Here is a 24,942-nt window from a genome sequence, read left to right as displayed (position 1 = left end):
AAGAATTCAGATCAACCTGCAGAGCAGGGAACCAGGAACATCCATTTTATTGACCATCTCAATAAACTCCAACTTAGAAAAAAAATAAAAACCAGCTGGTGCAAAACTCTTCAAGGAGGTACAGATTCTTGGAGTAAAACATCACCAGAGTCACCTGCTTTAGTAAGCAGAAGTGGAATGAAACCTTTGCATCACTGGCTACATGCAGATACACCAAAGTGAAAATGCTCAGGCAGACAAGAATAAGGACAACAGGCCTCAAAGAACACTTTTTAATTGCAAATTAGCAAAACAGGTCCCATTTTAGATGCAAGGCCTGAAGTAATTCACACCTTATTCTTATTCTTGTTTTTTTTAAATAACTAAAAAACTGGAAAGAATGCAGAAGCCATTAAAAAACTCATTTCCGATTTGGACAAGTTGGAGAAGAAAATTTGGTCCACATCTTTAGCTAAATAGTTCAACACCAATTGCTCCAAAATCTCCTTCATCCTCCCAGCCCATAAGAGAACCTACTTTGCCGAGGTTGTCCAAGGCAAGCTCATGAGAGGAGAAAGTCTGAGGCTGCTGGCAAACCTCCCTGTCCCTCCCTGTCCCTTTGGCAAGGCACCCAGCAGGAGCCAAAGGCTGCCACACAAGCTGTGGCTTTGCCGTGCGCTCTCGCAGGGTCGCTTGAGGAGAGCACTTGTGGTGCGGTGACAGAGAGCAGAGCACGGCCAAGTGCCAGCAGGAGCTGCCAGAGGAGTGTGGCTGCTCAACAGGAGCGACAGAGAGGCTGCACGAGTGCAAGGCAGGAGGCTCTGAGTCCGGCAGAGCCCTCACAGGCAGCTCTAGTTCACCACCTCCTACCGACGCTGCAGCCTTGGTACCGTGGCTCCCCACCAGCTACCGAAGGAGTCTCTCCAACAAAAAGAGGAAAAAAGAAAACACAGTCCCCCCCACTGCCACCTCAGTTTGGAGTCCTTTCCTCCCTCAGCTGCTGCAGCACAGGAACCAAACGCTCCTGCTGTGCTGCTGAAGGGACTCTTGGGGGGCAGCAGACTGCAGGGTGCAGACATTAGCTCCCTGTGCAGGAGGGTTTGCACGGCATTCTCAAGCCTGCTCACCTGAGAGGAAGTGGAGCACATCAGCAGGAAGAAAGGGAAGCCAAGGTCTCTGACATGCCTCCCTCTTGTTTCCTCCCCCTTCACTGGCTCCAGCACCCACTGCACCCACAAGCCAGAGGGCTGTGCACGGCCCTTGGCCTCTGGATCAAGCCAGCCCCAGAGGATGCGGCAGGAAAGGAGTAACAGCGTCTTCCCTCCTGGTCCCACCTCACTGCCACAGCACCCCTCCATGCCTGCTGGGGGATCCAGTGCCCCTGCTCCCACTGGGCTGTTGGCCATGGAAGCAGGCTCATTCTCCACAGACACCATTGGCCCAGTGCCTTTGGCTGAGTGGCTTGGGACACCTCTGCGCCCCTGTCCCTGGGGACTCAGAACACTGGGATCTTGTCCCTGCGCACCGTATCCAGGTCATCGTCCAGGGTCAGCAGGACCTGAGGAGGAAAGTGCAAGCCAGATTCAGGTCTTGCTGGCCAGGGAGGTCTTCCTTTCAGATACCCAGGCCTTGCCTTTATGGGAGGAATTCACAAATCCATGAGTCATTGGTCACAGCAGCAGCCCCCCAGCTTCCCCATAACAGCTGTGTGACCCAGAAGGAAGTTGAGGCCAGAAGGCACTGCGAGAGAAGTAAGGTAAAGGAGAAAGCCTGACCCCTGATTCCACTGACAAGGAGCATCCCACTGTGAAGGATGTTTGGAGGTAGAGCCAAGCAGAGGAGTTGGGGCACTTTTGTGGAGTTCTGGAGCAGGCACAGCTCCATGTGCACAGAGGTGAGCAAGGTGAAAGGAGAGGGTGAGGCCATCCAGCAGAGTGGGAGGCTCAGCAGGACTCACCAGAAAGGAGAAGAACAAGGCAGCTGCGGAGAGGAAGTGCCAGACATCGTGGTCATCAAAGAATCCCAGCAGGATGCATGGCCGGTTCTTTTCCCGGGACTCGGCTGGAGTCTCCTAGGAGGGCAGGCAGAGGGTCAGGACCTGATATCCACCCCTACCGGGCCCTTGCTGGCCACACTAGACCCTACAGGGATTACCCTATCTTAATCCTCCAAGCAGCATCCAGGAAAAGTTGCTGTGCTGGCCAGAAATGTGGCACGGGCAGGCCAGAAACAACACAATGTTATACTTGGACTTCCAAATGGATCTGGAACCACAACCCACATGCAAGGGAAACCCTCTGCTCTCCACTTCTGAGGTCCTGCACAGCACAGGTTGCACAGCCTCCACCAGACCACCCTGCAACAAGCCCCTCATTTCCATGGAGATGGATGTGACATCCTGTTAGAAGGCACCCAGTCAGGATTTAATGGCATCCCAGGTCACCAAGAGCCCTAACAACCCCAGGCAGGTTGACCTGGTCGACCCCAGGTGGCCATCTGCTCCAGCAATGTCTTCCACCAGCACTGGTCAGGATTTTTCCAGTTCTCCTTCCAGATCCCCAGCTCTTCCTTTGTCCCCTAGGAAGGACCAGTCACCTCCAGATAACCTGGTTATGAACAGCCCCTACACAGCTACAGTCATTTTTGGCTCAGCACAGCTTCCCATGCTCTCTTCACAAGTCTGCTAAATGAGTTAAACCCTTTCAGCTCCCCATGAGCAGCCCAAGACTCATCTCCAGAGTAGTTTTTGTGCAAAACAAGCACCAGGAAGGAAAGATGATGAGAAAGAGATGGACAGAAGAACAGTAAAAGGGAAATTTACCTCCCAGCTGCTGAGGGTCTGGAAGAAGAAGTAGAGGGCAGCTGCCCACACCACTGCTGTGGCCACGATGCAGAACATGGGGATGGGCAGGAGCTTCTCAGAGCTGCGGAGCTGCAGACAGGGACACAGCCTGAGTTCTTTCCAGGGCACAGAGCCATGCACAGGGCTCACACAGCAGCCTGTACTACCTGCATTTGTGAAGGGCTGCCCACCCCCCAAAGATACAGCCCAGCCACCCCCGAAATGGCTGCACACCATCCCTCTCCAACACCCTGTCCCACCCATAGCCCCACAAAGGTCCCTCCACACCCCTCTGCAGCACCACAGGAACCCAAATTGCAGCCAGAAAAAAGGCCCATCCCTTCCCCTCTGGAGCCAGAAGCCCCAGGGACAGCTACAGCTGTCCCATTACCTTCATGATGATGTAGAAGGCCAGATACAGCAGCAGGTTACAGATGAAGATTCCCAGTATGTAGGAGGCGAAGTCTCTGGGCCGATACACCAGCCCAAAGATAGCACTGAGAGAGAGGACAGGAGGGACATCAGGCAGCTTCTTTCACTGGGGACAGGGTACATCCCCAAACTGACAGCCACCCACTGTTCTACCCCCACCAGGACTGCAGGACACAGCACCAGTGCCACAGCTTCCCAATTCCCTGGGGGAAATGCACTGTTTGCCTCTGCTCCAAGCCAAGGAAATTTAGCCATGGTCACACGCTGAAGTAATTGGAGACCCCAGAGGACAGGCAAGGGCCCTGGATTGCTTCCATGGCCAAACACATCTCCTTTGGTAGGATCTGGCCCTAGACCTGTACATTTGGCAGAAGGCGTGTCCCTGAGAAGCAGCTTCAGTGAAAAGCAAGAGCCTGGGGCAACGATTTTAGGTCTCTTCCGAGAGCTGATCCCTCCCATGCAGTTACTGCTCAGCCAGGCTCTGTCACTGAGTGCCTGCCAGGTCTCCTGCACCTTGGCTGTGCCAGAGATCTCCCAGCTCTGTGGGAGGCACAACACAGCAGCACAGTACCTGCACAAGCTCCTCAAACATGAGCCATGAGACACCCCAAGCTGAAATGCTCAGGGGATGCTCCATGTAGCTCTAGTGTGCACTGGACCCCAGGGATCTGCCTGCCAAAACATGCCAGAAGGGCCCCAGCACAGGATCATTGCACAGACACTGCTGCATCTCCCCAGGACTCCAGGCCACCCGTGTCCCAGTAGCAAATCCTGCACAAATACACAAAGCACCAACACGCCAGTACTTACAAGGACCAGTTGACCAGGTTCCCAACGATGAGCAGCACCATCCTGTCCTGGAGAAAAGACACTGAAGATCATATAAAGTGAAAAGAGTATGCAAAAAGGCCTTTGCCTCAGAAATTCAGGAGAGCATTATGTGAGGATTTGGAGTCCAGCTCCTGCAAACAAACATGCACCTGGCTCTGTGGGAGCTTTTACTGGATGGAAACTTCTCCGACCCTCAAAAATTTTAAGAAAGTGTTGCAAGGCAACTAAACATCTAAGGAAGGACAAGCTCAGCATTTAAGGGATCAACCTCAGGAGGTTCTGTGAATCCTTTCACTGCTTCTACTGTTTTTCTAGTTACATTCCTTCCTTCCTTCCCACTGTTTTACAAAACAATTACTGCAGAGAGGAGGACGTGCTTGAAAGAGGTAGCAGGGGAAGCTTTGGACAGCATCCTGCACATATTCAGGGAGCCTTTTTTTCCTTGCCATCTCACCATTAGTTGGGGAAGCACTGTAACAACAGCAGGCAGAAGGATTGTATCTGTGGGACATGTGCATTTATGCTTACAGCTGCTTTCATGATGTGGCTGTTTCAGGCTGGCCAGGCTTACTTCATGCCTGAGTGGACCAAGTTTGCTTATTCAGAGATGGGAGAATAAATAAAAAATTAAGAAGGTTTATGGATAAAAACTCCATGGGGCTTCAAGCCCTAATTAGCACTCTTTGCTAAGGAGAAAGCAATCAGTGGGACACAAGGGAACAGCCACCTTTTCTTAACTTTTTGCTATCTGACCTGAGGTGCTGCAGAAATGGCAATTGCTTTTGCTTAAGCCACAGACCCAAAATAGCTGCAGCCTTCCCCAGAGAGGCTGCACTGCACAGAGCCTCGTACCTGCTCCTCTGAATGGATGCTCCCAGAGAGCAAGTGCAAAGGCAAATGCTATCATGCTTGTATCACCATTGCTCTGATGTTTTATTCACCAAGGCTGAGATGAGGGGAGGCCTGGAGACTGGGGGTAAACTGCTCCAGCAGAGACCTACACTTACCCAACCATTTTGGGGGAAGGAGAACAAGGGGAGCAAGGACCACCACTTTTTCAAACAGCCCCACCTCTTTCCTCTGCACGTTGCCTGAAGAAGTGAGGAATTGCAGAGGGGTGCTGGGATGAGAAGTCACCTACCATGTACATTGGTCGGCTGCACTGCTGGATACAGTCCGTGTACAACACCATCACTGCTCGCCGAAATATGCCCATGTCTGTCAAAGGAAAGGACAGAAATCCAGAACAGCCAGCACAGTGAGCTCTAAAATGCCTGTGAGGAAGAAGCTGACACCCACCAGCTGACAACAGACAGCCCAAGGTGTCAGCAGATTCATGTCTTGCCCTTTGGAAGCACAGCACTCTGTGCTGAGCAGGAGGGCATCCACCGCAGGATGCAGACAGCAGTTGGCCAGAGCAACAGCTTACAACCAAAATAAATTTAAAAACCCCCTCTACACTAGCACTGCTCAGAAGTCACACAGGCCCTGCCTGTAGGTGTAAAGAGGCTGGCTTTGCAATCCCATCTCTGGAAGAGAGGTGCGTGTGTTTGTGTGTGTGTGTGTTTATGTAGGAAGGGGGAAAAGCACCTTCCATGGAACAAGTTGCCAGAGCAGGGAAACAGCAGAAACATGTCCCACAGGCTTTAGAGGGTCCTAGAGGGGCAGAGCACACTCAAGACACTCCTGCCCTCAAAATCATTGCAGAAGCTTCAATGCAGAGCCATCAGTGGCAGCAGGGATGGACAAACATGCATGAATACACATGTTCCTCTTTAGCCACAACACAGAGCTTGAAAAGGCTCCTGCACCAAGATCTGAGCTCTCCTGTGCTGGATCACTCCCCTCCTGCCAAGGAACAGGACTGGCAGTGCTGCTGGCAAACTGGTTTCACTTCCCAAGAGCTGACCCCAGGTGGCACACGATCCTGCCTCCCCACACACGTCCATGCAATCCCTAGCTGCTACAGCTCAGCACAATCAGTTCTACAGGGAAAAAGGAAAGCTGTGGTTACCTGAGTCAGGGTCATCTGAGGCAGACAGGGGCAGAAGAGGAAGAAGAAATAGGTTTAAGCAGAGCACAAGAGCCAGGCTCCCCAGCAGACCCTCTCCCCCCCACCCCATGACAGGGTGTAGGTCCCCCCTCCGAGCACAGCACTAGGGAGAACTGAGCTCCCTCAGGGCCCAGCAGTCCTGCCACCACACAGCTCCTGCTGATTCCCAGTGGGAATCAGGAGCACAAGGACTTCAGAGGCCAGGAAAGCATCAGATGGATGAGAGGAGAGGGTAGCCCGGAAGAGGGGCCACAGGACTGTGCTGCACAGGCAGGTGAGGACAGGAGGCACCGCACACCCAGGAGGAGATGGTTCGGTCACAGCACTCACCGATCTTGAAGCGACCCATGTAGTAGATCTGGGTGCTGAGAGCCAGTGAGGCCAAAACGTGGATCAGTGAGAAAATAACCCAGAACCACATGTCATTTTTTCCAAACACCTGAAAGCAAAGATATTTTAAAAGTAAACTGAGCCCTCTTTCAGCAGGACAATCCTTTCCTGGGCTATATCACCATGGGACATTAAGCAACCTCACTGAACACAGAAAAAACCGCTAAATCTTCCAACCAGAAAGCAGATGTATAAATTCAAAATGAAGTCCAGAGAAGCAAGATTAGCTCAGCATCCTGGAGAGGAGACCATTCTTTCTGAATGCTCCTTTAGACAAGAGTGGATGGACAGCAGCTGGCCCAGCTCAGCAGAAATACAAGGCCAAGCAAGCTCTCTGCTGAGCTGGGTAGCAGTTCTATGGCTAGGAGGTGGATTTTTACAAAGGCAGTCAGGGAACCAACCATTACTTTAACAACTGTACTGAAGTAGACCAAAAAGGACAGAACTGCTCTGCAGGCAATTGCTCCTACGGTGCATTTTCATTTTATTTAAGGACTGGAAGTAACCTGCAAGCACAGGTTAACGCTACATTAAAATCCTAATTTTTCATTCATACAATAAGAAGTCCAGAAACTCTGATGTGCCATCAGGCTGTGACCACTTCCCTACCCTGGGGCAAAGCACTTGCCTGAAATTTTCACTTTGTGTGAGCAGAGATAAAAACCTGTGGGTTTTTATCAAAAAGCAAGTGGAAAAGCCACCTATCCATGAATGGAACAAGGGAGACATGCTGCTTTCAAGCTCCACTGAACAGCTTCAAAGCATCCCACAAAAGAAGACAGAGCAATCCACAATGAAGTCTCAGTGTTTTGAACCTTGTCAAGATCTACTACACCTATCAAGAGATTCTTGGGAAGTCCCAAGGTCACTAGCTCCTCCTGCATGCCTTATCCCACAGACAGTCTTGTAAACAGAGACCTCTGCATTATGTGGTAGTGAGGAGCTCACAGCCCACTGGCATCTAGCTGCCAATTCAGAGCAAGAATTCCATGGATTTTGCCAGGTTACTGATGAATGAAAACGAGTCCTTCAAAAGAAGAGAAGCAGAGACCTCCAAGGAAAAGCACAGCTTGAGGATCCTGGTGAGCCCAGCTCAGTACTTGCAATGCTGTGAGCAAACAGGCAAAGTCTGGCAGCTTCTGCTCCAGTGCCCTTCTACTGGCAGGTACTCCAGGAATTTGCCTGAGAGCCCCCCATATATCATCCTTGCCCTGCTCCTCTCCAGAGATAGGAAAATCAACTGCAGAGGCTGTGACAAACAACATGGAGTATTCCAAAGGGGAGAAATAGGCACAAGCAAACAGGTAAAAGATACCTGTCTTGGAAGCCCAGCCAGCCTCACCCCTCTTTCCTCCAATGTGAATCATGTCCCAGGAAGACCATCTATGCACTGGGACATGTACATCTGGGTGCATGAATTTCTGCTCTTGAGAAGGATGGCATGTGGTGGGCAAAGCCCAAAACAAGAGCCCATCCAGAGGAAACTGTTCTGCTCTTCTCCTACCTGAAAGCTCAGGGGAAGGGAGGAGGAAAGCCCAGCAGAACTGAGAATTCAAATGCTGACAGCTGCTTGACACACTCTTATCCTACTCTGCAGCTTTCCCCAGTTATTTTCGCACTTCAGCTGTATTCCCAGCCACACCACCTCCATCCCAGAGAAGCAGCAGAGTAAGAGGGAGCCATACCACTCCAAGGACAGCCAGGGAGATCACCACAGCAAACGAGGCATAGGCGGAGTAGGCGCTGGCATTGATGTCTGGGTGCCGGGTCTGGTAGAGCTTGAGCATGCACAGTCCTGCGATCATGTACATGAAGGAGGTGTCTGTGGAGGGACACAACAGAAACAGTGTCAACACCTACTGCCAGTGGCCCCAGAAAGCTGCTCCAAGGTCACAAAAAGCATCAGGGATCTGTGCCTGCCAGCCTTGGGTTTAGCCCTGCGGCTGCACTACACTGTACAGCACTTTGTGCTTTGCCACCTTGCAGCAGCACATCTTCCATGCTCTGGGGAAACAAAAACTAAAGGGGATCAGAAAATAAGTGTGCACAGAGCATCACAACCTCCTGACTGAGCTTTGAAACAGGCAGACTCCAGGGAAACTTGCAAGGGTAGAGAGATGCGAAATGTGAGCAACTCAGCAAGAGACAGAACATGGCAAATCCTTAGCTCCAGCTCAAAAGGAGAAAGGAAACTCAGCTTACCGAACTGGAAATTGGAGTAATTAGGGCAGACATGGTAACAGGCACTCAGCACCCCTTCCATCATCAGAGCAATGCCCATAGCATAAAAGAGACCAAAATGCTTTGGGATCCCATAGTCCTGGAAGAGAGCAGAGCTGTTTAATAAGTGTCCTCAGTGACCTGATCACAGGCAAGCTTCCATTCTCCATCACTTCATCCCTCCTAACTCCTATACAATTCCTCTAGTCATCAGTGCAGCACAGTGTCCTGGGTGCAACCACAGGTTCTGGATTTAGATACATGGCATAGCCAGGTGAATCCACAGGCAGCAAACCTAAGCTAATCACGCTGGAAGGTCTGATCTGAAGACCTCAATGTCTTGGTACTGACATCATGTGACTGAAAATCTCTGTCCTGTACCTCATGCTATGCTACATCCGGCCCAAAACTGAGAGAGGACTGACCAGAATTGCTCTTGTGCTCAGCAGGGTCTTAGGAGCTCTTGAGTAGAGCCCATCAGCCAATGTGAGAAGTCATTTCCACCACAATTTTGCCAAGATTTCACCTGAAAACCCAAGCAGCAGACCATTACAATCACTAGTGCCTTTACTTGCTACCAAGCCCATGAGAACAGAGCTGTTTGTCTCCAGAAACCACCAGCAACTCTGCCCACAAGGCTGCAGATTTCTCCATCCTCTCCCACGAGAGACTACACAAGCTCTGGCTACAAGAATCTCTGCTTCAGAGACTGAGGCAGCCAAATTCCTCTGAGTTATCATAAGCAGCTCTTGTGTAAGACAAATCAAACTTCACTATAAAGAGAAGCATCTTGGGACACTCCTGCTGTCCCACTTCCTCCACAGAAAGCACTGCAGGAAAAGCCAGAGCCATGGGACTCTTTCCTCTATTAATCTCCTTGTCTTCACAGGCCCAGGCTGGGTCACCACCACTGCAGCATGGACATACTGTAAGCAGTAAAGCACTGGGGTGTGCAGGAACATAAGCATCCCACCTTGACCCTTCTGCACAGGAGGAAAAAAAGAGAAGGATTCAACCCTCCAGCAAGGAAGACAAGTAGAAACCCATTGTGTACCACTCTGGTTTTTGAGTTCACTCCATGTTCCCTGCCTCCACTCAGCCCCAGGCAATCCAGCCTCCTACCAGGGTGTAGATATCTTTCATCTCCATGGCCCGATGGTGGAGGATGTCCCTGCGCAACACGATGAGGAGGAAGAGAAAGCCCAGCATCATGTGGCCCACGTTGCTGAGGATGTTATTGAAGGCACTGCAGGAAAGCAGGTTTAAGACAAAGGCAGCACAGCAGCAGGAAGCTGAACCCTGGGTTGTGATAAGCTGAATCCATTTTGCTCCCCCACTCCACCACCTTCCACCTCAGCAGCTGCCAAACTGCAATCTAACTCTCCAGATGACAATTTAATTCAAATAGTTCACCTGTCCCAGTTAATTTAACACTTCTGAGAGATTCCCAACTCTGGGCTTCCTTTGCACTCACACATTAATTTAGAGAAATGCTACACTGGAAGGACTGATCTGAACTTCTTTGCAGAGCTGCTGCTCCTTGGATACAAGTGTCCTATAGAGCACAGGAGCACCTCATCGCTGTGCCAATGACTTGCAAGGGGCACCCAGGAGCCACAAGTTCTAGGGTGAGTGTGTCTCACTGCAACAGAGCAGCGCTGCTGAGCAAAACACAAAGATCAGAGTCCTAAACTCCCAGTGGTCTTATCAACACTGCTACTGTGAGCCTGGCAATTATAAAATTGAGACCTGGACACAGCACAAACACTCAGGAGGTACGAGACAAAGATGCAGTGACGAAAGGGCTCACTCACCTCAGCACGCCAAGGGGATGAGCACACAGGAAGTTGTAGTAGCAGATGTCCTGATTGCCAGTCACATTCACTACCTGGACAGAGAGCAGGTGGGAGGCCTGCCATTAGCAAATCCTCCCTGCTCTGGGGGGTTTGCCCCATGCAAACACGGCACAAACACAAGGCATACCAGGACACAGCCTAGCACCCACACAGGGGAGTACTGACGTCTTGCAAGCAAAGCTTTTAGGGTGGGACAAGATGTTGTCAAGGGCCACAAAGCTGATAACAGTCTTCAGAGGAAACACTGTGTGCTCTCAACCCCCCACTAATAGACCTGCTTGCAGATATCTGAGTAACAGCAGGATAGCAAAGGCTGGGAGAAGGCAGGAGAAATCACAGCAAACACTACTTGATTTCAGAGATAACATCACATTCCTCCTGTCTCTAAAATGAAGCAGGACCCAAAATGAGACATCAGCTGATCAGGAAAACAGCAGCACTCCCACTTCCCAAGCAGAAATAGCAGAAGTGCAAGCCCAATGAGCCAAGCTCACTGTAACATCAACACAGTGCAGCGAGAGCAGCTAAGGTAAACTGCTCCTCACACAGAGCAGAACTCCTGGGTGATCCCAGTTTCACTGTGACTGTCACCCTTGCACAACACAACCACAGGGCAAGTTTAAAGCAAAACGGGGCAGCCATGGAGCCAAACGCACCGTCTGGTATGTGATGACCAGCTGGATGACCGGCAGGGCATAGAACACCGCAATGGTGATGATGTTCCTGCAGAGGGGAGACAGCAGCAGCAGTTACACACACACCAAAACCAGGGGTGCACACCCAGAAGAAAGGCCCACAGTGCTCGTGGAGGAATGTGCACACCTCACTGCTCTGGTGTTACGATCTCATTGTGAGCCCTGATGCAGAGGAGCACGTGTGCTCATGCACACAGGTGGCAAACCAGAGGCAGATGCTAAGGGCACAGGAAAAGCCAGAGTGCTGGCAGCAAGCTCATGTGTTTGAGTGCCAGTTTCTCCTCCTTCCCATTACATTTCAGTGCACTGGTTGTTACCACGGTTAAAAGCAAATGATGCAAAACAGAGTCCATTGCCAGGATCATGTGCGCACTGGTCCACAAATATCCTTATTGAGGTACGTGGGATCTGCAGTTACTGATTGGAACAGGGTCAGAATGGGCAAGAGGGTAGTTCAGAAGTGGTTCAGAAGAAAGGCATGCAGACAGACTCCACAACCAGAGACTATGGGTCCAGAGTTTGGGTCTTACCAGTTTGGCTTCTCCTTACCAGAAATAGATTTTGTATTTTTTGCTGACAATCCTTCGGTCTTTCCTGGACAAATCTGATAGATAGAGGAACACCTAAAACATTATCAGGTGGGGAAAGAGGGAAGAAAACACAAAAGAATCAATGTAGATTACAGATGCCAGTAGAAGATCTTGACATATTTGCAGCTTGGTGGTATTTGAACTGGTTTTACACAGTGAACTCACTGTGGCCCTTGATTCTATGGGACTGAGTTCTGCAAAATCCTCTGACATTCAGAAATGGCTCCAACAGAGCCACACAGAGCAGCGCAGGATGACAAAAGGAGGTGTTTGAGAGCTGCTGGCTTAAAGCCCCTCTGTACATCCACTGTAGTCACACTACTTGTACTAAATAGCCACCTGCTGCTGCAGATTATTTTCTCCCTATCTTCACACCTCCTTGAACTCTGGGCATTTTCCTCCTTTCTCAGTAGTCCAATACATTTTGATTTTCCATAATAAAGCGCTCACTTCAGCAGCACTCTTATCACAGTGGGAAAACTTCCAGTAACTGAAAAAAGACTAAGAAGCACACTCAGCTGTATTAGATGAAATCCACCCTGAAAGGCAACAGGATTTTTGAGATTTCACTCAAGTGACCAGTCCTGGTCACGGCCCAGACGTGCCCACGGCCCAGCACCAGCCGTACCTTCGTGCGGATGATGTTCTTGTCACTCTCAATTTCCGGCATGGTGTCGAAGTCGCTCTCCTCCTCCACGGAGCTGTCTGTGTCCGAGCCAGCCGGGGGCCTGCGCTCCGGGGAGGACAGCTGACGTCCACCGCTGGAGCTGGACTCGTCTGGGCCGCAGCGGGGAGAAGGAGACAGGCAGGGTAAAGGCTACATCCCTCTGTGCACAGCAAGAATCCAGCTGTGCCAGATGCTTTGGTGCTTTGACAAGTCGATAGGGCCAGTTCAAGGAAAAATTTTTCCATGATCCCAAACCTTCCAGAAGTTTAGGTGCTCAGCTAAGAGCAGTTTCAAGGACCATTATCTTTCCCTCTCTTCAGCATTTTAGTTTTCACTCTGTTTTTATTCTATTACTTTTCATCTGTTAACATTTTCTACTCTCTACTAGCCCAGGCTCTGAAATCTGGAATTCTGAGACAAGACAAACACCCCTAGAGAAAGAAGCAGACTGTTAGGGGTCAAAACCACACTCACCTAAGTTAACCTTCAGATTTTATGTAAACTTTATATATATCTAAGCTTTTCTAAAAATACTGTAGAACAAAAGACAAAGAAGAAAGTCAATTTTTCAAAGCAAGCAGTGTAGCAGCTTTATTCCCATTGCATCCCTGTACTGGTCACATACAGGTTAGCAGGACCTGCCTGCACTTCCCACAGGCTGGGCAACTCCCAGCTCATTGCCCACATCGGTATGGGCAAAACACAGGTTTCTTCCTCATTTCCCAAATGCTTTTAAAAGATTTCTTTGGAAAAAGGGGAAGGAGGGGTAAAGTGGCCATTAAGCCCTCAGGAAGTTTTTTTCTCCTCTGCCTCCAGGGCATGATTCACCTGTTGTCAGTATGACATTATTTCTTCCCTAGTGAAACTCCTGGGGACAAGAAACTCTGATTGTGTCTTGCTTTATGGCACACAACCCTTCAGCCTCCCAGGGACAGGTATGTTTTGGTTTAAAGGCAGGCTGTGAGCTAATAAAAGGCTCCTAGAAGCTTGCTTGCAAGGGACCTTTTTCAGTCACTAGTAAATGTCCTGCCTGAAGCAGCACTGTCACCCACAGCTCTCAAGTGACTGTAGCTTTGTCTAAGACACATTCCCAAATGACAGTCTTTTGGGGTACCTCTTTCAGATTTGCCACTTTTATTATGTAGTTGCTTTTCCCTAAAGTGCAACCTGAACCTAGCAATCTGTAATTTGGTTGTTTGGGTTTGGTTTTGTTTTTTGGTTTTTTTTTAATAGCTGCAAGACACTCCTAAAGTAGCTTGCAGCTTTATTCTCCTCTGGTGTTAAATCACCCTAAAAGTGCCTTGCTCCACCCCAGGGAGAAGCCTCCCTGTGCCCCAGTTCTGGAATATACTGTACCAATAGCACCGTAGCTGCTTCCCTCAGGAGTGCTGGCTGAGATGGGGTGTGAAGAAGTCATCATCCCAGATCCTGCAGTAAAACAGACCCAGGAGGGACAGTTAGTTTGATGTCAGTGCTTCAAAACACCTCTGAGGTGAACACAAACAGCTTGAAGAGCTGGGCTTGAGAAAAGGAACATTTCTCTAAACAGATGGCAGTCTCCCTCTAGAGCATACTGTGCAAAAGGGAAACCCTCATTTTGCAGTGTGAAGGAAACCCATTCCCTTCAGCCTCCCCACACAGGGTGCCAGTGAGACTGGCAGCAGGAGCCCCCCGCCAGCACCCTGCACAGATCACACTGTGGGGCTGCCAGGCTTCCTAAATTTTAGAGCAAGTCTCATGATGTTCTTAACAGCCTTCTGAATTTCTAGTTCTTCTCTTTCCCCATCTCATGCAAGTCTTCAAATCTCTTTAAATCCTGCTGCCTTCAGCTATCTCTGGAAGAGTCACAGACTTTGGCAGGACAGCTGCTACATAATTTTAACCAATCAAGGAGAAAGAAAAAAATGCCTTATGTAAAAAGTGGTAATGATCTCGTGCTGATGACAAGAAGGGCAAGCCTTTGAGGGCTAGGAACACCCTGCCTTCTGTCCACATATAAGAAGCAAGGAGGAGTGCTCTCCTGCCTCCACATTCCCTCTTTTTGCTCCCAATGGTGGAGCTCAGCAGCTGACCTACATGGCAGAAAACAAGGCCAGCTGAATCCCTTCACTGAGAGGTCAGTCACAAAAGGGAGGGAAGCAAGGGCAGCAGGAACAGGATCATGTTTTCCAGTAGTGACAAACAGCGACACAAGTTAAGTTGCTTTAAAGCTTTATCCCTGCAACAATCTCATGTGGTCAGTCAGTGGCAAAGCAATGCAGAACGTGGCATAGTATTTAAAGCCTCACTGCAGCCTGGCAATGCCCTGGCTTCCCAAGCTGCATCTCTGGCTTCCCAGTACCTGACTGGTCTCAAACTGGCAGGTGCAGGCAGAGCCCTCTTTCCAACTGGAAATTCTGGGCATTTCTGTAACACCTTGCGAAGGGTTTTACTCCATTTTCATTAGCCACAAACACAGAGAGATCTAAAACTTGTCCCTGACTGACCCCAAGTCAGGGAAGCACCCATACAGCAATGATATTTGATATTTCAAGTCCCAATTACTGCTTCTCTTTGGCACGTCTGCTGTGCTTGTTGGGATGGGGGCTAAGACTTGGTCTCAAATTTTGGCTCCTTCATGCTCCTGCTCCATCCCTCTATCAGAGAAAACAAACAGCTCAGAGGAGCATCAGAAGTGAACATGGCAATGACTGAGCACCAGAGGGAGGGCTCTGGCCCACTGCAGTCCCCAGGTGACAGCCCTTGAGCCCTGAGCTGAGATTGGCAGGATGTTGTAGGTTGCAGCACGAGCAAGATGCAGCTTCTACTCATCACCTCCAATCCAATGTCCCTCTCTCGTGGAAGCTTTTCCTGTTGCTTTAAAAGTCATTTGGAAATCCAGATCACTGGGAAGAGGGCAAAACCATTTCCCTATGTTCACAGCAGCAAGGCACAAGCACAATTCCTAGGCCTGTCAGTCCTGTTCCACAAGGATACTCCCTCCTAATTTTAGCCCAGGCTTTATTCTCTCAAGTGACCTGTCAACCTTCTCTCCCAAGTTACCAAAGATTTAATCTGGACAAAGCAGGCAAGCCAAGCAGAAGAGGCACTCTGCCCTGTCTCTAACAGCCACTTTGAACCCAGCTCACCCACTAATTTCCATCCCACTTCCCACTGCGAGAGTGAGTCAGCAAAGTAAATCTACCACACCAGGCGTGGTTCCTCCAGCTATTGCCTCCACCAGATAGTGAGGATGTGGAAGGGAATGTGTGTCATGGGATTAAAAAAAAAAAAAAAGTGAACCATAGAAGCCAGACATAAGATGAATAAGAAGAGGAAAGAGGCACATGGAGTGTCAGGACATTCCAAGACCAATGGCAAGGACACATTACTGAGCATTTCTATCCAGTTTCTTGGTGGGAAGGAACAGGGAGTAATGAAGAAGGCAAGACCAGGGGTACTTGGGAGAGAAAGACATTCCAAAGGGTGGGAAGGGGAGAAAAAAAGAAAAAAAAAACAGAGAAAGCTAGTGTGTCCACTGATCAGGAAGACAGGGAAGCTGCTAATTACCATTTTATAAGCATCAGTCAGACACACCCTGAAGAGACAATAGATGAAGAAACAGCGTGTGGGTAGGACACAATTCCTCCCCAGAGGAAAGGACGTGGCTGCAACATGCAGTGCCAGGTGTGTGAAGTGGCAGTGGAATACAAGGGAAAGGACAGGCCACAGAAGCAGTAGGTGCCTCTGGGAGGAAAGCTGTAAACTACGAAGGAACTGTGCTCCTCTCTCCCTCCACAGGGATGCTGTTCAGCAGTCCTCCCTGCTAAGCAACCCAATTCTCTACTCTCCAGGTCCATACTAAATCCAGCATCAGTGCCCTGCAGCTTCTTTGGGAACTTTCCAAACACCAGAATTTAACTTCCACCTCTCAGCAGGGCAGTTTAGAAGGCAGCTTCTAAGTTGGCTTCAGCACATTAAACCTCAGCTGCAGCATCAGCAGCACTCCCTGGGACTTCTGGTCTCACCTGGCTGAGACTGTGCCTCCTTGTCTTAGACAGTGGCTCCTTGTCAGGACCCTGGAGCTCTTTCACAGCCTTGGACAGGTCCCTTCAGCTTACTCAAACTCCCCAACATACAGACTTTTCCCATTGCTCCAGTGCCCTAAGACCTGCTCCTGTTTTACAGCAGGATCCATCCCAAATGATATAAAATTAGATTATATTTATGGACGTTTTTACAGTTCCCTGTACATGCTGTGAAAAAAACTCTTTCACATGTACTCCAAATACAGGGGTACATGTGAATCTTAGTGGCTGACAAAACAAGTCTAAAAATTCAAATGTCCCCAGGTCCTCAGCAGAAATATTAAGCCAATTAATGCCAGTCAGAGTGAAGTTCCACTGTGGACCCTTTAAACACAGCTCAGTTATACTACCATGCTTATCTGATGGGATGTAGCAGACTGGATAGACTGAAATTGCTCACATCAAATCAAGAACCTCTCAATGCTGCCAAGACTATGTGCTCCCCTCCTCCAGGAGAGAGGTACAAATGACCTCAGCACCAATGCTTTGAACTACTTTGCAGGCACTAAATATTTAATCAAAATGAAAAGACTCCTACAACTCACCAGAAAGCTAGAACTCCCAGTGCCCCCCATCCACATGACAAAAATTTCCATCTTTCACTGGCAGCTTCTTAGATGCAGCTCTGTTTTTATGAGGCAGAAGGCTGCAGCTTGTGGAAATGTGGGTGCAGCACAAAGTAAACTGAGTCCAATGCCAACACAAATATCATAAACACCACTACCTAACTCTGTTAGTCATTCATTCACCTGGCTGTCTGCAACGTCCAGTGAAAAACAATTCAACATTTAAATTCAATTAAAACATTAAAAGACCCCATGCTTAAACCAGGCAGAGGAATTCTTAAAGCATAAGAGATGACACACTCAAAAGTGCCTTGTTTAAAAATCAGCAGACCTGGCAATTAGCCTGTAGCCAGGTCCAGGCAAGGCTTGGCCTTCCTCCACCCCTTTAAAACACAGCTCCTAGGGGTAGGAGTCAGGACCAGGTTCAGGGCAGCTGGCTTCAAAGGCCCCCTCTTGTGAGGGCAGAGAGGAAGCTCTAACATCTCTCCTCAGCACAAGAGTCTGTATGAGCTACCAGGGAAGATAGCTGCAGGACAGAAGGTACTCGACTGACAGCCTGTCCTCTGCCTGGCCCAGGCCTGTGCTCTTCACTCAAAGCTGTCACACGACAGAGAAGAGACCTTACCATGCTCAGGGCTCAGTCTCCCAGCTGAAGCCTTCCTCTGAACCCTGCAAAGCAACAGACAGCACTCATGAGCCAGCCAACAAATCTCATCACCTGCCAGCCATGGCAGGATTATCTGGGACACCAAAAGGTAAATGTAGCACAAGCTCAAAAAAAAAACCAAATAAAACCAACAAAAATAACCACAGAAGAAACAAACACACATAAGAACAAAAAAGAAAAACACTGTTTTGACCATACACAACTCAGCCATGATTGCTTGCTGTCCACCTCTCTAACTTCCAAAGCAACAGAGTGGTTTTTCATCCCCTCAGTTATCCACCAGAGGCAGGACAATCATTTCCATGATTTATCCCATCCTACACAGCTCAGTATGTTGGGAGAGACCTTCACACCATCTTTCCAAACCCATCTTCCCTGCTCAGGGGACCAAGCATGTATTAATCTACTCAAGGAGCAGCAGGATCTAGAGGCACTAATTAGCACAATGCTTAAGAAGCCCATATCACGTCTGTCAATGCAGATGTCAAGCAGAAGGAAGATGGTAAAAAAAACAACAAACCAACAAAAAAAAACCCTACCAACATATTCCCACAACACAGAAAAATATCAGCAAATAAGAACACACACTTAAGTAATTTCATTGAATTGTTCCAATTAAATGTATTTTCATTGATGTGTCTTGAAGTTAAGCGATGCCCACGCAGACATTCTTCTCAACACAAGCCCAGACACCTAAGTTTGGGGCAGGGGAGGCAGGTAAAGAAGGAAACCAGCATTCTTGGGACTCCGAGGCCCAATCTGTGTCACTGTCACTTATTTCAGTTCTCAGTCCAGCATGCTCTCACACTCCATATCCCAGACTGGTCCCTTCACATTTCCCACCTTTTGCTGCCCAATGTCCTTATATAAGAAAACACAGGGTTGGGGCACTACAAGATTGGGAGGGCAGACCCTTAGATTATCATCCTTCCCATGGTCCCCATAGCAGAGGAAGAAGTGTTTTCTGGCTGACGGTCAGTAGGAGCCCACTGAGTAGTCATGGACTTCTTCAGCTGCTCTGCTTAGATGCTTGCCACCCCACTCATCCCAAATTTTCTGCAGGGTGTGGTGTCCCTGATGACAAGAAACAGAAAGGCTGTTCTTTTATAACCCCTTGACTCACCTAATGTAGTGCACAAAAGCAACAACCACTGAGCCCAGGTAAAAGGAGAGGAAACTCAGGAAGCTGAAGAACATGGCCTGGACATAAACAGACTCTGAGGAAAGAGAAGGGATCAGTCAGCTCAAAGAGCAGGAATAGCACCTCTCAGGAAGAGCACTCTTCCTTCACCTTGTAAAAATGCCCAGCCCTAAAGAGCCCTTCCCAACCCATTTGGTTTCTTCAAAAGGAATTGACAGAACCTGTTCAGCACCATCTCCCCCCATTTCTTCACCCCCAGTACTAGCTGGTGTGCCACACAGCCCTTCCTGGAAGGGAGCATGCTCCAAGTGATTTTGTCTCCTTTGCTGGTGCTGTCTGCTCCATTCCTTCAGAGGCTGCTGGCCCAGTCATACCCCTGTATTCAGTAGTGCCAAGTTCCCCTGTAAAGCTGCATTGCTTTGCCCAAAGACACTGACTTTTAATGGAGGGTACAATCGTCACTTGAAGGTTCTTTGTCCGCTGCAGGTTCCAGGTACGGTTAACATTTCCTGTGAGGTGCAGTGCACAGAAAATATAAAAACAATCAAGATTAATGATTCCTGGCACTGATCTTGGTTCTCTGAACTTGCAAAAAACAACAGGGCCTGGCTTTTCACTAAAATGTGTAGGTGGTTTTGCTTTAAACTGTTGTCTGATCTATCAATATACAGCCTTTCCCAAATGTTTCCCCCTTCCTCCCTGTTCACAAACTTTTTTTCAGACTAGAAATCCCTGCTTGAGCCTTCCATATATTGCTTAAGTCTGGATATCTGAATCCCAAAGGCATCGCATCTCCTATTCATTTAATCCCCAAAGGAGAGGTTCTCTCATTACAGGTAGTGGGAGTCCATTTTTGCCTTTGGCCAAATCTCTGTGAGCAAAACACTTCTGTGCAGGATGCCACTCTAGAAACTCACTCTGTTTCTGTAGGGCTTAGCACACCTGGCCAGTACAGCTCTGCTGACAGCCTCAGGATGAGAGAATGACACCCCAAAAGGCACAGTTCTTTTTTTTCGGGAAAACTGGGGCAGAAAGGTGGCAGGGGAGTAGTAAAAAGCTGTTGAGGGAGCCCAATATATCTGTTGGTTGCAGTCTTGCTTCTTCTATAGAGAGAAAGCTTTGGGGCTTTGAGAATAGGAATGTTCCCACTCCAGTTACAGTCACTACATGAGTGGTGGAGACTTTGCTTTGCCCAGCAAGTGGACACAGTGTTTTCTGGTTGGAAAAGACACTAGAACAAACCTTTTGTAAAACTGTTTTCCCAGAATTATCAATTTTTCCTGTTCCCCCAAGTTCAGAGCAGTCACAGATCCCAAGATAGCAGTAGGAGAAGATGCTCTCTGCAGGAACTGAGACTCCATGGAGACAGGAGGATAATATAGCAGCAGGGAGCAGAGGTGAGAACCAAACAAAAAGCTGGAAGCAGCATTGCCTGGATGACTCCAGTGTCTCCCAAGGCCCCAGTGCTGCTGCTGAAAAGCACATAACCCCAACATACCAGGCACTGTACTAGCCCGCCACCTCCTGCATTTATCAAGACTTTTAATCTGCCCAACAATATCAAATTGATACTTCACTCTTCCTCACAACTAGCTGGATAAGACAGACCTACATAATCACCCAGTGGTATCCCACAGGAAGGTCCCAAAAGACACCCACTGCTCCATCACTCCGATGCAGCAATCAAATCCACCTCCCAGAACAACTTACCAGGAATTGAAGAAGGCACAGAACCCCCACAGGCATAATCCTCTGGCTTAATGACAAACACAACGAAGAACTGCTCACCTGGGAAATCTTTTCTCTGCACAGAAGGATGGAAGAAGACAGAAAATCCATGAGACACAAAGCCTCTCCCACCCAACAGCCCACAGATCAGGTTTTAACTGCTACACAGACACTAGAAAACACTGGGACACAAATCAGCATCTCACCTGCACTGTTATGGCTGCCTGCTTTGTCATAGACTGATAAACTCCATTGAACTCCACGTTATGGTCCAGGTCATACACTGGGCACTAAAACAGACAACTAAGAGTTAAACCAGGGACAACATCCAAACTATTTTCAAAGGAAGCCAGCTGGAAAACACAGCACAGAACAACAAAAAAAGGCCCCAGATGGGGTATCCAAGGGAACAGAACATCTTGCATCTCTGTCTGCTCCTACACTGCAGCCCCCTACATTACTCAGGGAGGTGGGAAAAGGGAATAAGTATGGGGCTATTTCCTAGCTGCAAGCAACAGCCAACCTCCATGACAGGAACACCCCAGGAAAGGAGATGAAACATATAGAAAGGAACTCGAGCTGGAAAGGAAGAAAGACACTGTGTGTCTGAAAATCAGAAGCTCCCCAAGCTGCCTTGAGCCAGGGGAGAGTCAAGAGAGCAGCACTGTCCCCTCTTTGAGCTACCAACATTCCACCCAACACCCTCCATGGAGAGACAGACCCATATCACAGGGCAGCAGGGAACCTCACAAGGGAGACATCTATTCCCTCTGTGGAATGTGTTCCCTAGGGATAGGCTAGAAAGGAATAGCTTGTTCATCTATTTACAACAAAAGTCTCCATATGAGCCGCTTGAACTCAGCATCTCTGTCTTGGCCTCCTTCCCAGAGAATTCTCATTCCTCTTTCAGGGGCTCCCTTCACCACCACCACCAGGGCAAAGCTCTCCCTCGGGCTTTTCCCTCTTCAGGGCCCAGCTGGAGCTGGACACAGCTCCAGCAGGCAGCTCCTTACCCTTCTCTGCTCAGACTTACCACAATGTCCTGGACAGAGACAACTGAGCACGGGTAGGCTGCATCAGACACCACATTAATAATGACTGAATCGACATCCTGAGGAAATTTGTACAGAAAATACTGCAGAGAAAGCAGAGTACAAGAGTCATGAGCCAGAAATCACCCTTGGCAGTATCTTCAACACTATCCCAAGCTACCTCAACAGCCCTAGATGGGCTTTGGGGTTGGATGTGGATGGCTTTCATAAAAAATCAGATTTCAAATATTAGAACCTTACACTGCAGAAGAGCAGATTAAATATATACAGGCAACTGTCCCCCTTGCACAGTATGCTATTAGGCACAAACATCTGCAACGAGCAAAATACAGCATAGCTTCTGCTCCCTTAAGCTTTTTTCCACCTGATGAAGCTAAAGTGACTTCATTTACACCCCATTCCATTTTACATTGATATGAGCAATTTCCGGATGTTTCCATACTGCTGGCTGTACTTTTATAGATGGAAAACATCACAGAGCTTTCTCAAATGGGCTGTCCTAAAGACAGACCATGAACAGTATTGGGTCAAATGGCTGAAAATCTGTCAAGAGTTTAATAAATAAATGATTGATATTAGTTGTAGGATTTAGGGTGGTTTGTTTGCTTTGATAGCAAAGCATAATTGGGGTTTCTTTTTGCACCTGAGCTTTGAAAATAATTCAGCTGTAACTCTAAAAAAATTTGTGAGACACTAATATCTGGCAATATTTCTACTTTTCCTGTGGGGGAAAGAATGGCTTCTCCTTCATTGAGCACGCCCATAGGAGAGTTTGTGGGGTTAGAAAAAGCTGGTTTTTCAGATCTGGGCAAAAGATGTCCCAGGCAACATCATTATTTGTATATTTGTTCAGTAAAAGTTTGATGCGCTACCCCAGCCTGCTGCTGGAGAAGTGGGGCTCCTGTGCCTGCCCCAGCAGGATGCTTGTTGCAAGGGCTCCCATCACCCCACTTGGAGGCCAGACCCTGAGAGCTCAGGCTCCAAGCCACAGCTACCACAAGGGGCTGATGGGCACCTCATACCCCCTCAGAGGGACACAAGGCTGAGGAGTGCCACCAGCCACCTTCCTCCCTTCCATATGGTCACCAGGCAGCCACTGCTGCCACACGGGAAGCCACCAACACCCCTGCTCCAAAACCATCACCTGAGACGTTCCCAACTGTAGAGCTCCCTTTCTGGCACATAAATTTTATTGCTGAGCAAGGGCCAGCTGCTTCCTGTTTCTCTTTCCCCATGCCAATCCCAGAAATTACCTCCCCGAAGTGGGAGGGCAGGGACAAGCAGGAAATAACCCAAGCCTTTTCCAAGTTGCCCATTTCTACTAAAGCATTTATTCCCAGCACCCCTCCCCAAGCAGGGTCCCTTCCCTGCTGAAGGAGCACTGGCTCCAACCACAAGTCCCTACAAATGCAAACTCACCAAGCCAGTTTCCTCAGCAGAGCACGTTTCGTCTGCACCAAGCAAGGACACGGGCAGACTGAGCTCCTTGGTTTCCCAGGGGCACTTTTTCCCCTTGGAAAGTTTTAGGGGCATGAGGACCACCTTTTAGTTCATGAGGACTCTTCTATAATTTCGTCTAAGCCAGGCTTGCACCAAGGTACAGAATTAACACAAGGGCATTGAGGCCAGCAGTTCTCTGCTGCACACACTGCAAGTGTTAAAAACACATCCAGCCAACACTTCTCACCTATACAAGCATATCCAATTTCTGCTTCTGCCCTCAGGCACAAGTTGAGCTCCAGACAACATCTCCTTCAGTTATTACGCCTTTTTACAACAACCATCTAGATTTTAAATCATCTTTTTTTTTCTTTCTTTCCCCTGCAGACTGCTTAATACTTTGATTTACAAAAACCTCAGCATTACACCAATTAAGAAGAAGTCTTCTACTCTATACACCTGGTTATTAATTAAAAGTCATAAATCTTGTATTATTAATTGTGACAAAAAAAAAATCAGACCACAGTCACAAAGTTCATTTCACATCCTAAACACTCTATATTCAAATCACAAAATCCTAAGTAATGAGTGCTTACAAAGAGTCACCATCATTCCCTATGCTTCTATAGTATAAAACACTGCATGAATCTGCAAACCAGATTAAGACATTTGTCAGCAAAAAGGATTAGCTAGGATGCCTGGTAATACAAAACCTAAAATTAAATGGTGTTACTAACAGTGAAAGCAACAACAAAAACAGAGACCCAGAAGCCTGGGTAAATCACACACCCTCCTAGCCCTACAAGTTCCTATATCTCTACAGTTACTGCCAACAGCATTTTCATTCAAGAGAGGATTCATATCTGCAGCTCTAAACAAAGCTGTTCAGCTGGAGGTGCTGCTCATATGTGCCTCCTTCTGAACTAACAGACATACTGATGTCTTAAGTTTTAGCTTTCATATTTTCTAGATTCTTCACTGTATTAGTATATAACTCATTAAACTATATATCTATCATATAACTCTAAATTTCATATAGAAAGATCAACAATCACATCAACCACTTGAATGTGGTAAGACATACAAGTAATCTACACAGGATTCTCCTTACCTGGGGCTGGGAAGGGCTGGCAGTGAAGTTAAAGGCTTTGTTGGTCCTACAAAACAAATGCTAGAATGTTGAAGTCTAAAACTTTTAGAACCGGAACACACCCAAAATACCCTCAGATTAAACAAAAGAAATTTTTTTTCCCCTAGGAAGGAAAAATAAGGGAAGAGTAGGCAGACAGACCAAGTGCCTTAAGTGATGTTCAAGTGATACATGAAGAAATTGCATTTGTATTCTCACACCCCAGCTTACTCAAGTTGGAAGTTCTCCAGCCTGGTGACTAGCAGCTCATATGCAATATTGAACGGTGCCATGGAAGCGACGTCCACAAATATAATCTGGTCAGAGGGTCTTGTTTCAGGTGTTGGCTCAGAGGGACACAGGGTCCTACTCACTTCTTGGTATTTGTAGGTCCTCTGGTAGCTACAACAGCCAGGGAAAGGAGGGAAGAGAAAGTCGTATATGAAAGAGAGAGAGAACAATTAGGAAGTTTTTCAGCACTACTAAGAATGGCATCATTTTGCCTCTGTTTACATAAATGAAATTGTCATCTAAAAGCTCAGGAGCATTCACTCTTTTGTTCAGCATTCAAGCTCCACCTCTGTTGCCTCTTGCAAT

The 24,942-nt window shown here is 48.2% G+C and overlaps 1 protein-coding gene across 1 annotated transcript; it reads right to left on the bottom strand.

Annotated features, from left to right (window-relative positions):
* Positions 1-1,474: 1,474 nt before the first annotated feature.
* On the bottom strand, positions 1,475-24,653 carry SIDT1 (SID1 transmembrane family member 1). Its single transcript, XM_041463876.1, has 24 exons — positions 24,577-24,653; positions 24,328-24,373; positions 21,758-21,859; positions 20,931-21,014; positions 20,707-20,800; positions 19,434-19,505; positions 18,979-19,072; positions 17,814-17,857; positions 13,912-13,983; positions 12,517-12,665; positions 11,848-11,921; positions 11,260-11,326; positions 10,562-10,635; positions 9,870-9,993; positions 8,730-8,847; positions 8,213-8,349; positions 6,468-6,576; positions 6,099-6,113; positions 5,226-5,302; positions 4,064-4,110; positions 3,213-3,318; positions 2,801-2,911; positions 1,937-2,050; positions 1,475-1,537 (listed from the first exon to the last, which is right to left on the bottom strand). The coding sequence occupies exons 1-24, from the start codon at positions 24,636-24,638 to the stop codon at positions 1,475-1,477; spliced, it is 2,055 nt and encodes a 684-aa protein (XP_041319810.1). The 5' UTR covers positions 24,639-24,653.
* Between the last annotated feature and the right edge of the window lie 289 nt (positions 24,654-24,942).

The sequence above is a fragment of the Pyrgilauda ruficollis genome, unplaced genomic scaffold (assembly GCF_017590135.1).
Source record: "Pyrgilauda ruficollis isolate IOZ18807 unplaced genomic scaffold, ASM1759013v1 scaffold17, whole genome shotgun sequence".
Classification (NCBI taxonomy): Eukaryota; Metazoa; Chordata; class Aves; order Passeriformes; family Passeridae; genus Pyrgilauda; species Pyrgilauda ruficollis.
This window is presented reverse-complemented; position numbering and strand designations above follow the sequence as displayed.

Excerpts from the sequence above, each read along its gene's own strand:
- SIDT1 (XM_041463876.1), bottom strand. The coding sequence starts at position 24,638 with ATGGCACCGTTCAATATTGCATATGAGCTGCTAGTCACCAGGCTGGAG. Across the intron at positions 12,666-13,911 it reads AAGCAGCTACGGTGCTATTG|ACGAGTCCAGCTCCAGCGGT; the intron begins GTACAGTATATT and ends GCTGCGGCCCAG. Across the intron at positions 1,538-1,936 it reads CCTTGTTCTTCTCCTTTCTG|GTCCTGCTGACCCTGGACGA; the intron begins GTGAGTCCTGCT and ends TTTCCTCCTCAG.